We start from the raw sequence: 14,776 nt of genomic DNA on the forward strand, positions 1-14,776 counted from the left end.
AACTGTGTTTTAAAAGGATGCAATCTCTGTGATGCAAACACAACTCAGTAGCCAGGATTGTATATATGCTGTGATTTCTCCCAAGAAGCAAAAAGACAAACAGTGATTCACTGCAGAAACAACAAAAACCATGGTTCATTTTAACTATGGCTGTTTTCACTCAGAGATTCCCCACCACCTATATGGAAAGCATGATGCCCTTGCATTAAAGGGAAACATCCATGCCATGGGTGTTAGTTCTGAGCATGCTTTGCTGCATTACATGATCTTTCTCCAGTAAAGCATATTAAAAATAATGGCTTTCCCCTCAAAATTGAATTAATTTGGCTCAAAGGGCCATTTGGGAATGGCTGCAGAGGAATGAACATGTGGAACCCCCTCCCCAACATCACTGTGGGGCGGTATGCGGAACTAATGACTGTTATTAAAATGATGCCACCAGTGCATTGCCATGTGTCATTCTTCAGGTTGCAGTGAAGACACACAACAGCAAAATTATAGTATTCAAAGAACCATGGAAAGTAAGAAATAATTTCCATATTACTGTTAGATTCCCATTTGGATTTGATGTCAGATTGCATGCCAGATTAAATTTGAGAATAAAATATCAGAACTTGGCAAGATATGTCACAGGAAAGGCCAGGTAGTTCTGTCTGAGATGTATCTGACGTATCTGAGACACACTGTCTGTTGTTTTCAGTACATTCTGTTTGCCTCTCACACATTTGTACTTAGGATAAGACACCAAAGGGAGTAAACCATATATTCAATCATAAGGGGGTAGATTACATACAACAAGAAAACAGCATCTGTTCATGCCACTGGGACTGAAAGATTTGCAGAGTATACTTCCCCCTCCCCTATAGCCAAAACCAAACACTTCATAAACAATCTTACCTTCCCTCATATATGACACAGCTTTCCATTTTGTACTATGCTTCAGCTCTCCTGATTTAGTCAGGTAATCCAGAACATAAATATTAGGTGCAAAATTAATCATGTTCTGTTCTCCACAACCATAAGGCATCTTTATTAGTGATGCCAAACCACTTATAGAAGGTCCAAGTATGTCACCTGAAACATACAGTTAACAAGAGAAACATATGAAAGTGTTTTCATCAGCAGTGTGCAAACTTGGCTATTTCCAAAAATATTTCCTGCTCTGCCTTGGCTTCTTTACAGTAGCCTTGTTTTCAGTGACACCAATGCAACATTCGCCATTTGTCCTGCTTCTGTGTTTTCCCTTGCTGTGCTATTTTCCAAACATGATTTGGTATGATCTTTTGGTGGAAATCGCCATCAAGAGGATTTGGATGTCACATGGATAGGGAGCTGTGAATTACTGCATTGGTGCCATTTTCTGTACCTTAACCCCCACCCATACATCAGAGATTTTTCAGGCCTTTGAAAAAATTGTTAATCACACTACAAGGACATATTGCAACAATGTATTAGATACAAGTTTTCATTTTTAAAGAACAGTTAATAGACCTGTAGCTTCTAGGCTGTGTTTCCCCTTATAACTTTGGAACAAAAAAGATGTCAAGATTTTAATGTTCTAAAACTTTTTTAAAATCAGATTTATATTGCACTATAGCATTGTCAACTATTGGTTTGTTTTAAATAATGCCTTGAAAAGCCTCCAGTAACAGTAACAGGCAGGAGTAGAATTGTGCCAAGTAAATGTGTGGGTAATTCTTAGCAAGGAGGGATACACAGCAAAACCTCTGTGGCCGATAACACACAGGGATTAAAGGCAAGGCTGGCAGTGGCATGGCAGCGGGGCTAATCCTTGTTTACGCATGACATTGCCACCAGCCTGGCCCCATCCTGGCCCTGGCCTGCTTTAAGGCCTCCAATGGCCCACAGCAAGGGAACACTGATTTTTCAGCCTTCCCTTTTTTTGCCATGGTCCATAACCAAAATAAGAGCCTCTTGTGGCGCAGAGTGGTAAGGCAGCGATATGCTGTCTGAATCTGTCTGCCCATGAGGTTGGGAGTTCAATCCCAGCAGCCGGCTCAAGGTTGACTCAGCCTTCCATCCTTCCGAGGTCGGTAAAATGAGTACCCAGCTTGCTGGGGGGTAAACGGTGATGACTGGGGAAGGCACTGGCAAACCACCCCGTATTGAGTCTGCCAAGAAAACGCTAGAGGGCGTCACCCCAAGGGTCAGACATGACTTGGTGCTTGCACAGGGGATACCTTTACCTTTACCTATAACCAAAATGTGTCCCCCGCAGGGATGCAGAAAGTGGTGCACCAGCTTGCCCGGTTGAACTGCATTCCCCGAGGGGACACAATAAATGTCAGAGCGTGCTGCTCTGCCACAATGCTCCAACAGTGACCTGGCACGGCCAAAGCCGTGAATAAGAGGCCTGTGTGAAATATTCCTCACAATGAAAACCACAGAAAATATTTGGTTTCCCTTTAAGCATTAGAGCTAACTATTCTTGCTTGTCCTTTCAAACCCAACCACTGCAATTATCATAAATACCACAGGTAATGGTAAATAATGGTAAATAATAAAAAGATGCACAAAAAATCTCCAATATGCATACAATAAACATACAAAATAGACAATTATATGAAACCATGTAGCAGGACTAAAATTAACTATTAACGTGAGAGGGGTGAATGGAAAAATCTCAAGGAAACACCTTTACCAATTACAGATATCTACTCAAGAACAGTCACAGTTTCATCATTTAATAAATATCCTGCATGCCAGTTTATTCAATATACATCCAAAGCATAATCACCTTTATTTGTTCTTTGGTAAGTTATCAGGTAATTTGGCTCTATACAAGAAAATGCTTACCAACAATAATGAATTCTATTCTTTCACTGCCAGGTACAACCTCAGATGGAAAAGTGAAATGCAAAGTTTCTGTTGCAGGGGTTGGTAAATTTCCAAGTCTAATTATTTTGGTCAAATCCAAAAGAAGCGTCTCTGAATGAAACTGTTCTAATCCCTCAGCCTATAAAATGAAATTTAGATTAGTTTATTATTATTATTATTACAGCAAGATTTTCAATTGAAATGACAGGTCTCTTCAACGCAATATGCAGTGTAAAATATTCAAGGAACCAGATTTAATTCTTTTTTCTTAGAAAACTAGGACAGAATTGTTTTGTCTTGTCAGCCCTGCTTTTTGTGGAGTCTAAACAGACCCTATGTTTCACACTAATAATGTGCCATGTAATACAGGCACCCATGGGAACTGCACATGAGGAGGCCTGCCATTCGATAGGTTTTTTCAATTTAAAATCTCTAGGGGGCGCTGAACATTGGAGCCAGAAGCTTTTTCTCACCCAGGGACCACATACTCCTGTGCAGAAGCACTTCTTACCCTCAGTGCCTCTACTGCTGCTGAACTCAGGGCATGTAGCAGGGCAAGAGGGAGGGTATGAGTGCCTGCACAGAAGATACTAAATGAACAATAGTTACAGGTAAGTGCAACTTTGTTTTCATCAGCAATCTTTGTGCATGGGGATTCTATAAAGCTTCTCATGAGGTGGCAGGGCATGCACTCTTCACTTGAACCGTGAATAAAGAAATGCCTTGGCCACTTGAGCTGCTTGTCTTGCCTATAGATCCAAAATGTAGTGACGTATGAACATGTCTGTCAACAAGCATGTGGCAGCTCTGCAGGTCTCTGTCAAAGGCACTCCATCCAGAAAAGCTGCAGAAGAAACCATTGCCTTTGTGGAATGGGCATAAATATTCAGTGGGTATGACATGATGCTCTCCATCCTCTCTTAGAGCCACTAAACAAATAGGGCTCTACCCCATGAAACTCCACAGTTGTCTTGAGGTAAAATAATAATGCCCTCCTAACATCTAAATAATGTGCATCTAAATAACATCTAAATAATGAGCAGACATTCTCAGTGTTTGGTGCAGGAAAAAATACAGGCAAAACAATAACTTAAGATAAATGGAGCCTAAAAACTAGGGGCATAACAAACTGCTTGCGATGTACAGCAGCTTCTAATCTTCTAACCAATCACCCCTAGCTGACATTCCCTCACAGTGAGCACCCCAATCCAAGAGCAAAGCATTTGTAGTGAGGATTACTTCAGGTTCGGCTCTGAAGGAAATTATCCAGGATAAATTAGCTTGAGGTAGACCATCACAATAAAGAATGAATGACAGGAATAGTGAATCTGTGTCATAAGGCATGAACCCCAGCTCTATAACATGATAGAAACCAGAGCTACAGGAGTTGTATATATAAACTAGCCATAAGCAGGACTGCAGTAGTAGAAGCCATATATCCCAAAATGCACAGAATTTTCCAAACCAATTGGAACCGGTGAGATCTGAGCTTTCTCACCAAGCCAAGACAGCCTGTACCCTTTTGGATCTCTGCTTAAATTGTGATAGGGATGAATGTGAGAAACTTAGGGAATTAGCTGTCTGTTCTTCCCTCTGTAACCAAGGAGGATGAGTTGTCAAAGAGTTAAATGGTTCCTTCTTGATCTTATAAAAATCCTTCTGGAGGCAGGCTGAAGAGATGCAGGTTTCTGCTACATTTCGTGCATACGACCCTCAAGGCCCTCCAACACCGGGAAAGTAATAATCCCAGGAGATGCTGAACAGAGGCAACTCAGAATTTTACCTTTGGGTTCGTATTCCAAGGCACATTGAACCCAAGGGAACCGCGACTGAAATCGCATCTGCTGAGATATGGATTCAAGAGACACAGTCAAGATTCTGAAGACACAGAATTGGAACTTTCTCCAGGGCTGACTTAGACACAGGCTTAGACAAGGCTTTAAGGGCTTTTTCCCACAATGCTGCCTTAAGTTTCAATGCCCTAGCCCCCCGAGCTTTAGGGGTGAAGCACTGGCAGACTTTACATGTGGAGACAATATACCCTTTAATCAAACAAAACAGACAACGGTCATGTTAGACAGTTTGGGTCTTGTTCACTCCACATCAGAAGCACTTCTTGAAAAAGGCTTTCTGAGCCATAGAAGGGACTCAGAAGCTGACGCACCTTCGATGAATCTGGGTGAAATCCTCTCAACTGTAGCTGGAGATTCCAAAATCTCCTTTGGTGGCAAAAGAGGAACTAAGGGTAAGGGGTAACTGCTACACAGGAGCACATAGTCCTTGAGCAGGAACAAGTGGTTCTGTTGCACAGCACCCCCTGGAGACTTTTAGCTGTAAGCACCTATCTGATGGCAGGCCTGTTCATGCGCAGTTCCCATATGGGTGTGCACAAAAGATTGGTGATTAACCTATATAAGCAAACATAAGGCAATTTAAGTTGCAATGCTAAGAAGCAAACAATCTATTTGAAGCAATGATGTTAGTTAATATTAATCATGTTACCTCATAAAATACCACAGTTTTGGTACCATCTTCTCTCTGCCCCTGAACTTTCTCCTGCCATCTAATACTACATCTCAAATAGTTTGATTTTTTTCCAGTGAATATCTCATTACCACCTCAAATTCAATTATGTCCAACACTAAACTTCTCATATGTCCTCTCAAGTCTTCCTCTACTCATAAAAGGCATCTTCATTCCCACTGTAGAAAAGGCAGATGAGTTGTGCCTAAAATGTTGATTATGTAAACTTTTTGGGGGTGCACAAATTCTTAAAGTCACTTATCCTCTTGTAGTTAAAGCACAAGTGTAAAACAGATGCTACAAAAGAATCTTCCCCAGTGCTGCTACTATGTATTAAACTCTTTCCTCCACACACACACACACACACACATTGGGTCTATCTTCATGGAGATTGTTCTGCATAGGATTCAATATTAAATAGATCAGGACTAACTGTGGATTCTATATTAAAGTTCAGATATCTTCTATTATTTGAAAGTCAGCTGGGGGAAGGAATTTGAAATTGAGAAGAAGTGGGATAGGGTGATTAACACTTCTTATTCCTAATCTATCCACTCCAATCATACTCCATGGGGTTCGAAATGTGTCCAATGCATGTCTTAAAATCTGTGGAGAGAGATCATGGCAGACAAGGAGATGCCATTTGGTTTGGGAAACGGTGCATGACAAATGGGTTAAGCACACACCCACTGCTGATTACATACTCCAATAAATGCCTGCTCACTGAAACCAAACAAACAAACAAAAATAGAGCTTTCATGCATGCATCTGTGCATAACCACTCAACTGCAATGGTAGACATCAAATTGTATCAGACACCATACAAATAGGCTGAGTCCATGTCACTATGCTGTTCATCTAGTACAATCCCACTGTAATACATCTGGCAGCAATGGCTGCTTTTGATGCAGCACGGTCCTTTAAAGAATTGGCAACACTGGCTCTATTCTACAAGTCACGATGAAGTGCCAAAGCATATTGCTCCCATTCTGTATATTGGGCTTTATGGCAGCCTTTATATTATAGAATTCAGAAACTTCCCAATAAATGTCTGAACTAGGTAACAATAGGAGATATGAATACTATTTCCCCCAACTGCTTCAGTTGCCTTGTATATATATTCCTTGAATATTAGTAGCTTTATATTATCTTCACTAACACCTGAATTACCTTCACTAACACTTTCTGGATGATGGCATCAGATGCAAAGGATGATCTTGCTGTCACTCGGATGGGAATCTCTCCAATCTGTGTTGGTTTGATTTGGAAAATGACAGTCCTCCCATCTTCACTCGGCACCCATACTGACCGTTCATTGTCGGTAGCATTTATCGCATTGGAAAAAGGAATTTCAAACGCGTCACTTCTATCAAGGGTCACTATAACCTACAAAACAGAAAAAGGGATGTTTCTTAATTTCCTGCTAACATCAAAGTTACTGCTACAGTATTATTGTTGTTCTTGTTGCTGCTGTTGTTGAATTTGTATACCACCCTCCCACATGGCTCAGGGCAGTGAACATCATATATGTCATACAAAGATATATTCTAAAATTATTCTCACTAAATATATCCACAACATTATAACAATCACTAAAAGATTTAAACCATAATTCACAGTTGTCCAGTCCTTAATTCTGGCTCTCTGTCATAAGACAACCAAGTTGGATCAGGCCAATGGCGAATGTCCCATCCAGTCCAGCACTTGATTTCACATAGTGTCCCAAACCCAGGTGACCTCAGGAGGTCCACCAGCAGGGCCAGAACTCCAGAAGCCCTACCACTCCTGTGCCCCAACCATTGATGATACACACAACACTGCCACAGAAACTTCCACTGGTTTCTATTTCACTGCCTACCATGCTGCACAGAAAATATATCACAAAGATGCAAGCTTTACAGATTGCTGGACAGTATTCATCAACCTTAGAAAATCTAGCAAACATCCATGAAAGGTTCAAACAGGATGCAAAGGGAGAGGAAATGGGCAACTGGGAAATAGGAGAATGGAGAACAGGACAGATAAAGATGTCATGAGGTGGGAAAGAAACAACAGACAGCATAAGTACAAAACATGAAGGGAGAAATAAATACAAGAACATCACGGTGGCATCAAAGAATATTGAGCCACAGGCTGCATTCAGACATCACAAGGATTCAGACATTAAATTGCAATCAGGAATAAATACAATTTTAATACCAGGCTCTCCTTATTATAACCTTCCCACCTATCTCTTCTCCCTACATGTACAGAATTTGATGGAAAGCTTTTCAGGTTTCCACCCAAACTCCAATACAGCATGACATTGCCTTGGCATACTGGAAATTACACAACTCCACCACCAACCCCCACACACACATATACCTTAATTCTAAATCTTAGAATCATAGAATTATAGAGTTGGAAGGGGCCATACAGGCCATCTTGTCCAACCCCCTGCTCAACGCAGGATCAGCCCAAATCTTGGCCTAATCCCATTTTAAAATCCCCATCTGTCATGCATAACAAACTGTGATCTGGTGATATATCTACCTTTGGCTGTCAAAGAAAATGGGAGATAGATCAAACTGCAAAAGATTTCAGTAAAGTCACAGCTATCTCTTAACTTTAATGCTTTTAAAATATCATATATCTATGCAGTATGGAAAATCGGAATAATTATTTGGTCTTTAAAGCTTCTTTAAGCAAAGCCAAAACAAAAACACTTTTTTGCAATGATGTACATTTTTTTTAGATTCCTCTCCCCCCCCCCCCCATCCTCTGTGGCCATTATCCAATACAAACTGGTTGTCTGTGAATCTGTATCCCAGCTGGGTAATGATCTACCCAGCAAAGCAACCAAAAGTGGTAATAAAAGAGTAACAACAAAACAGAAACTAAATAAATATAGATTTAAGCATTTTTACCTCACTATTCTCTTTCATATAATTGAAGAGATGTACTTCCAATAAAAACTGCTCTCCTCGTATAATACTTGGCGGAAGGTTCAAGGAAATAAAAAAGGGCTGGAAAACTTCTAACTGGAAAACAAAAGTTATACAACAGTGAACCCTTGTGGTATACAGTTTTGCTATTAATACAATATAAGTCATTCAAAACAGACCACTTCTGATTAGAACAGAATAATTTAATGCATGCTTCAGGCTGATCCTGCATTGAGAAGGGGGATTGGACTAGATCAGGGGTAGTCAAACTGCGGCCCTACAGATGTCCATGGACTACAATTCCCAGGAGCCCCCTGCCAGCATTCGCTGGCATTCGCTGGCAGGGGGCTCCTGGGAATTGTAGTCCATGGACATCTGGAGGGCCGCAGTTTGACTACCCCTGGACTAGATGGACTATATGCCCCCCTCCAGCTCTATAATTCTTTGAAACCCTGACACAAGAATACACATCTTTTTCACAGTGATCCCAAAGGACCTAACATATTCTGTCAGGTTCTATCCCTGACCTGCTGATTACTCCAGCACAGGTTGTACCTTTTATTTGTTTATTTACTTCATTTATTCCCTGCCTTTGTCTCAAATGGAGATGCAAAGACATTGTTGTCCTTTCATCCATTTTATCCTCAAAATTACGCAGTGAGGAAAGGTTCGGTGAGTGTGTATGACAGGCCCAAGATCACCCAGTCAACATTCATGGCAGAGTCGGGATTAATTCCTGGGTCTCTAAGATCCTAGTCTGGCAATCTAGCCCCTATGCCATGCTGATTCTACCAGGCCTCATCCATATCCTCCACATCATAAATCAGAAATTAGCAAACCTCCAATCCCCTGTGCCTCTTTACGTGAAACTGTGTTAATAAAGAAAGCTGTCTGCCATATTTTTGAAAAGCAGCCCCATCAGCCAAAGTATTAAAGTGTTTAATTGATACAAATAAGGTTAATTCAATAATGCTAATAAATACTATGCATTATAAAATCTAAATTCGATTTAATGTTCTCTATGTTAGTGTTACTGAACAACATGTTTTCACATGTACACAGCAAACAGTGACTGGATAACGGTGAAAACAGTTACTGTAAAAAACAGAATTAGAAGCTCTGTATTTTTTTATGAAGCACTTGACTCGCTGCAGCCAAATATGTACTCTCATATGTGACCTCTCCAAAATCAAATTCTAGCAAGTCATATTCATTTTTAAAAATTGACCATAATTTCATATGAGTCTGAAATTAAATTTAGGATTCAAATCTAATTTCCTGAATGAGGTGATGCTACCAGCCAAATGTGTCCTTTCATGCATAACTGTCTGGTAGAAGCCCTGAATTGAGATCTGGGCAGTTATAAATATAGGGTTGATCCAGTGGAAGAGTTCACAGAAGGAGCTGCTGGAGAAACTCTTTCCCCATCTTCTCCAAGCAGCTTGAATAGCTTACCTGGGGAAAACAAAAGTGCAATAGGAATGGCCACTGCAATGATGAGTGGGGAAAATGGCTTCTTTCTCTTCCATCTGAGGTTTGCATTAGCAGAAACGAAAGGATGGCAATTTTACCTTAATCCCCCATGTTGCTGTGGCACATTTTTCTTGTCAGGCTCTCCCAGTTGTCTCCCAGAGGAGTCTGGGGACAAATGGAAAGCAGGGAAAGGTACACTCTACCAACTTCTTCTAGAACTTGGTCACTTGATCCAACCCATTATTTCTTATTATTATAGTATCGGGGCTTGGCAACGATATGCTATTAAACTCACTATTTTTACTTACTAATGTCTAACTAACTCTAGATTCAAATGGGTAGCCGTGTTGGTCTGAAGTAGCACAATAAAATCAGAGTCCAGTAGCACCTTTAAGACCAACAAAGATTTATTCAGGGCGTGAGCTTTCAAGTGCAAGCACTCTTCGTCAGACTATGATCTTCGAAAGAAGACCTTGTTGTAAGAAGATCATAGTCTGACGAAGGGTGCTTGCACTCGAAAGCTCATGCCCTGAATAAATCTTTGTTGGTTTTAAAGGTGCTACTGGATTCTGATTTTTATTGTGTAACTTTAACTCTGTTTGATCTTAACAAACCTCAGTACTACCAAGAAGCAAGCTAATTAAAACGACAAAAGATCTACAGTAAATCACCAATAAACACAGTAAATTCATCAACAAACACTTTTCCAGTTAAATCAGTTCATCCATAAAACACGTTTCCAGCTAAATCAATTCACAACAAAGTTCATCCAATGCTAACAAAACAACTTTGTTTCAATTAACTCAAGACCCATTGCTAGCAGTAAGACTTCATAAGATACTTCATCTGGGCTAGCATCACTTAAGTGACTGTTAGAAACCACTATACAAAACAAAGGCTCAATTCATACACATTGTGAATCCTACACAAGAACTTCTAGAGAGGGTTATAGGGTTGGGCGCTTCGGTGTCCAAAACAGTCGTTCCCGCCCGAAGCAGCCAGCGCTGGCTGCTTCGGGCGGGAATGGCTGCTTTGGAAACGGAAGCGTCCAACCCTAGTTCCGAATCCTTTCCTCACCTGCCATCTTTCTGTTGTAACTTGCTCTCCCCAAGACATTTTCCCTAAAACCTGGTGTCAAGGCTGGTGACTTTTCTTCCATACAATTGGTTAATTCTGGACAAATATGGGACATTTTTCACTCACACAATCTATTTTGCCCAAAAGAAAACTTAACGGCCTAGTGGACCAAAATTAGAGGACTGCTCATGCTTATGTCAGAAGTCACAATTAAACTAAAATGGACAAATTATTTGTTACCTCAACAGGTATTTTTGTTACACCAAGTCCAAGATTTTCAGATATTATAAAAGCACTGGCTATCCATGAAGTGATAGTATCAGGAACTGTGACATCCACTATTGCTACCGTAGAACTGAAGATGGAAAGAAAACAGAAAAACTTATAATTTTATAAGCACATAATGGGGCATTTAATAAACAATGCATTAAGATTACAGAGACCTTAACCTACAGAAAACTAGAAGACAGAACTGAAGCATAGTATAAGTATTAAAGGTAAAGGTAAAGGTAAAGGTATCCCCTGTGCAAGCACCAAGTCGTGTACTAACTGAATATAAGTATTAATAACATGACACAAGATATCCCAAGGCCCTAATCTTTTATCCAAGTAAATTTGTGAGCCCTTTATTTTTACTGTCCTGATAACCTGTGCTGAAAAGCCTTCTTAAATAAGTTAGAAGAAGAGAAGGAGGAGTTGGTTTTTATATGCCACTTTTCTCTACCCGAAGGAGACTGAAAGTAGCTTAAAATCTCCTTCCCTTTCCTCTACCCACAACAAATATCCTGTGAGGTAGGTGAGGCTGAGAGAGCCCTGATATTACTGCTCAGTCAGAACAGCTCTATCAATGCTGTAAGGAACCCAAGGTCACCCAACTGGCTGCATGTAGGGGAGTGGGGAATCAAACCCAGATCGCCAGATTACTGATAAATCTTTTTACCCAGATGGCATTTAAACTCATTGAGTGGCAGTAGGTTGGTGCCCACTGTCTCTGCTTCCTTTTTCCAGGAACTCCATACCAGGACACACAGTAATGGGTTTAAACTTCAAGTACAACGATATAGGCTAGATATCAGGAAAAAATTTTTCACAGTCAGAGTAGTTCAGCAGTGGAATAGGCTGCCTAAGGAGGTGGTGAGCTCCCCCTCACTGGCAGTCTTCAAGCAAAGGCTGGATACACACTTTTCCTGGATGCTTTTTGATGCTTAGGGCTGATCCTGCGTTGAGCAGGGGGTTGGACTAGATGGCCTTTATGGCCCCTTCCAACTCTATGATTCTATGATTGTACACATGTAGACTCTCTGACAGGTGAAGCACCTCTGTTCCCCAGAGGTTTATGGCAGGTAACTACATATATAATAACAATAAATTAACAGGATACTCATAAGAATCATAAACCACCCTGAGCCTTTGAGGAAGGCTGCCTGGTCGCTGAGGACAGAGTTCCTTCAGTGCCCCACCTTGCCTGCCAGCAGCCTTCCTGGACCAGTAAGAAGTGTGGTGGGGCAGAGAGGGCTGGGAAGGCCCTTTGCAGCCTCGCAGAGGCCACGGAGGGTATTCCTGGCCCAGTAATTAGTGTGGGGAGGAGGGATACTGAGCTCCCCCAGGGGCCTGGAAGGCCCTTTGTCATGGCCCCGTCTCCAGAGGGTGCTTCTGCACCACTGCCTGAGCTCATTCTGCCAGCTCCCTTGGAGGAAAAAGTGGAGGAGCCGGAGCAAAGCAGCAGGGTGCTGCTTAGAGAAGCAAGTCCCGATAGGGAGCCACAACCAGGTCCCAGCCAGACAAGCACCATGCCCTCTGCACCAGCATTACCTCAGCCTGCAGCAACACCCCTGAACAGCCCAGACTCATCTCCGGAGCGCAGGAGGGAATGCAGGAGGACAACGTTGGCAACACGCAGGCAAAGTGCTCGGCTTAGACTACAGCAACAGGCTAGGTTGGGCTCAGGTGGGGCTCATTCATCAGAGGAAGGCTGAGTGCCAGGTGCAGCCACTTGGTGTGACAGCTCAGCTTGTTCTTAAGCACAGCAGAAGTGCTTCCCAGTGTGGCTGCAACTTTGTGCACATGTCCACCCGTTGCTTTGACTGGTTTCCTGCTCCCCGATGCTTTGGCAAAACTCTGTTTGACTGATTCCCGGCTTGACCTTGGTAGGGATAAACGACAACTCTTTTGGTTCTCCTTTGGACTTCATCAGCTAACAATTCCTGATAAGACCCAGACTGGACTTTTGACTACTCTCTGGTACGTGCTTTGAACTTGCTGGACTCGGTAACTGTGCTTGCCCTTGCACTAACCCTGCATGTGCCTGGCTAGGGCAGCGCACCCTTTGTGGCCTCTGCGAGGCCGCAGAGGACCTTCCCTGCCCAGTTAGAGGTGTGAGGAGTTGGAGGTTGTTCTCTCCCCGGGGCCAGGAAGGCCCTTCACACCCTTGCAGAGACCGAGGAGAGTCTTCCTGGCCCACTATGAGTTGCAGGGGCTGGGGGGAGGAGGCTGCGCTCCTCCCCGGGCTATAAGAGGGCTTCCCGGCCCTCGGGCAAGTGTGGGGTGGTGGTGGCTGTGCTCCCCCCTGGCCCGGTTTTCTCACTTTCTCTCTATATACTCTCTTTCCTTTCTACTTATTCCTACATCTCTCCTGTTTCTCTGTCTTTCTCTCTTCCTCTTTCTATTCCTTTCTCACTCTTCCTTCCTTCCTTCCTTCCTTCCTTCCTTCCTTCCTTCCTATCACTCTTTCACTTTTCCTTTCTCTCTCTCTCGCTCTGTATTTCTCTTCCTCTTTCTTCCCCTCTCTTCCTGTACTTCTGTCCCTCTCTTAATATCATCAATTCTCTCTCTTTTCTGTTATTCTCTGTTGATCTTCTTCTCCCTCTCTTTCTCATACATTTCTCTCTCTCTCTTACTGAGTTTCTTTACTTCAACCTATAATCCTGGCTGACACTCTTTCCCCTCTCTCTTTTCTTTTCCTTTTTTCTCTTTTTCTTTCCTCTTTCTCTTTCTATCTCTTCCTTAATCACTCTCTTCCTTTCTACCTCCCTCTTCTTGCCATTTCCCCCCTCCCCCCATACTAGCACTCGTTGAATCAGCTACAATGAGCTTTAATTCTAGAATTGTATAATACTGTAGAATTTTTAAACCGCCCGTGGCGCCACGGGCGCCACGGACTAAATAATTCGTTAAGGGCTCTTGAGGTGGGATTTGTCCGTGATGAGGAAGGGTCCGGGTTGGACCCTTCCTCAGAACAGACAATCGGAGGGACCAATTGGCAGGCGCGAAGCGCCTGCCAATTGGTCCCTCCGATTCCCAGCCCCAGCAACTGCGAGCCGCGCACAGCGCGGCTCGCAGTTGCTCCTGGCCTGACGCGGCGAGAGGCGCGAAGCGCCTCTCGCCGTGTCAGCCGGCTACCTGAGGGAGCCCCCGGCAGCCGTGCGGAGCACGGCTGCTGGGGGCCCCCTGCTCGGCGGCCTGACGCCCGGCGGCCCAGCGGCCTTCCGGAGCCTCCCTGCCCTCCTGGCTGCAGAAGAAAACAAAGAAGAACAAAAGAAAACTTGGAGGAGCAACTGAAAGAAAAAAAAAAGCAGCTGAAAAGCCCCCAAGAACTGCATGAGAAGCCGCCGAGGAGCGCCCCTCCTCCGACGCGTGCACACAACGCAGCTGCCGGGGCCTCCCTGCCCTCCTGGCTGCAGAAGAAAACAAACCTCTGAGTAGCCACGGAGAAAGAAAAAAAAAACAGCCGAAAAACCCCGACGAGCCGCCCTCCTGGCTGAAGAACAAAACTTGGAGGAGGAACTGAAAGAAAAAAACAAAGCAGCTGGAAAGCCCCCAAGAACCGCATGAGAAGCCGCCGAGGAGCGCCCCTCCTCCGACGCGTCCACACGGCGCGCCTTCCAGGGCCTCCCTGCCCTCCTGGCTGCAGAAGAAAAAAACCCTCTGAGTAGCCACGGAGA

The 14,776-nt window shown here is 43.2% G+C and overlaps 1 protein-coding gene across 1 annotated transcript in view; it reads right to left on the bottom strand.

The window, feature by feature from the left end:
• The window catches only part of CD109 (CD109 molecule), a 100,456-nt gene that overhangs the window by 43,293 nt on the left and 42,387 nt on the right, over positions 1-14,776 (bottom strand). The window contains exons 19-23 of the mRNA XM_077306636.1: positions 11,076-11,190; positions 8,268-8,381; positions 6,532-6,747; positions 2,818-2,977; positions 898-1,074 (exon numbers count right to left, since the gene is read on the bottom strand). Coding sequence (XP_077162751.1) covers positions 898-1,074; positions 2,818-2,977; positions 6,532-6,747; positions 8,268-8,381; positions 11,076-11,190 — 782 coding nt within the window. The remainder of the gene's footprint in view (positions 1-897; positions 1,075-2,817; positions 2,978-6,531; positions 6,748-8,267; positions 8,382-11,075; positions 11,191-14,776) is intronic.

This window comes from Paroedura picta, chromosome 1, assembly GCF_049243985.1.
Source record: "Paroedura picta isolate Pp20150507F chromosome 1, Ppicta_v3.0, whole genome shotgun sequence".
Lineage (NCBI taxonomy): Eukaryota > Metazoa > Chordata > Lepidosauria > Squamata > Gekkonidae > Paroedura > Paroedura picta.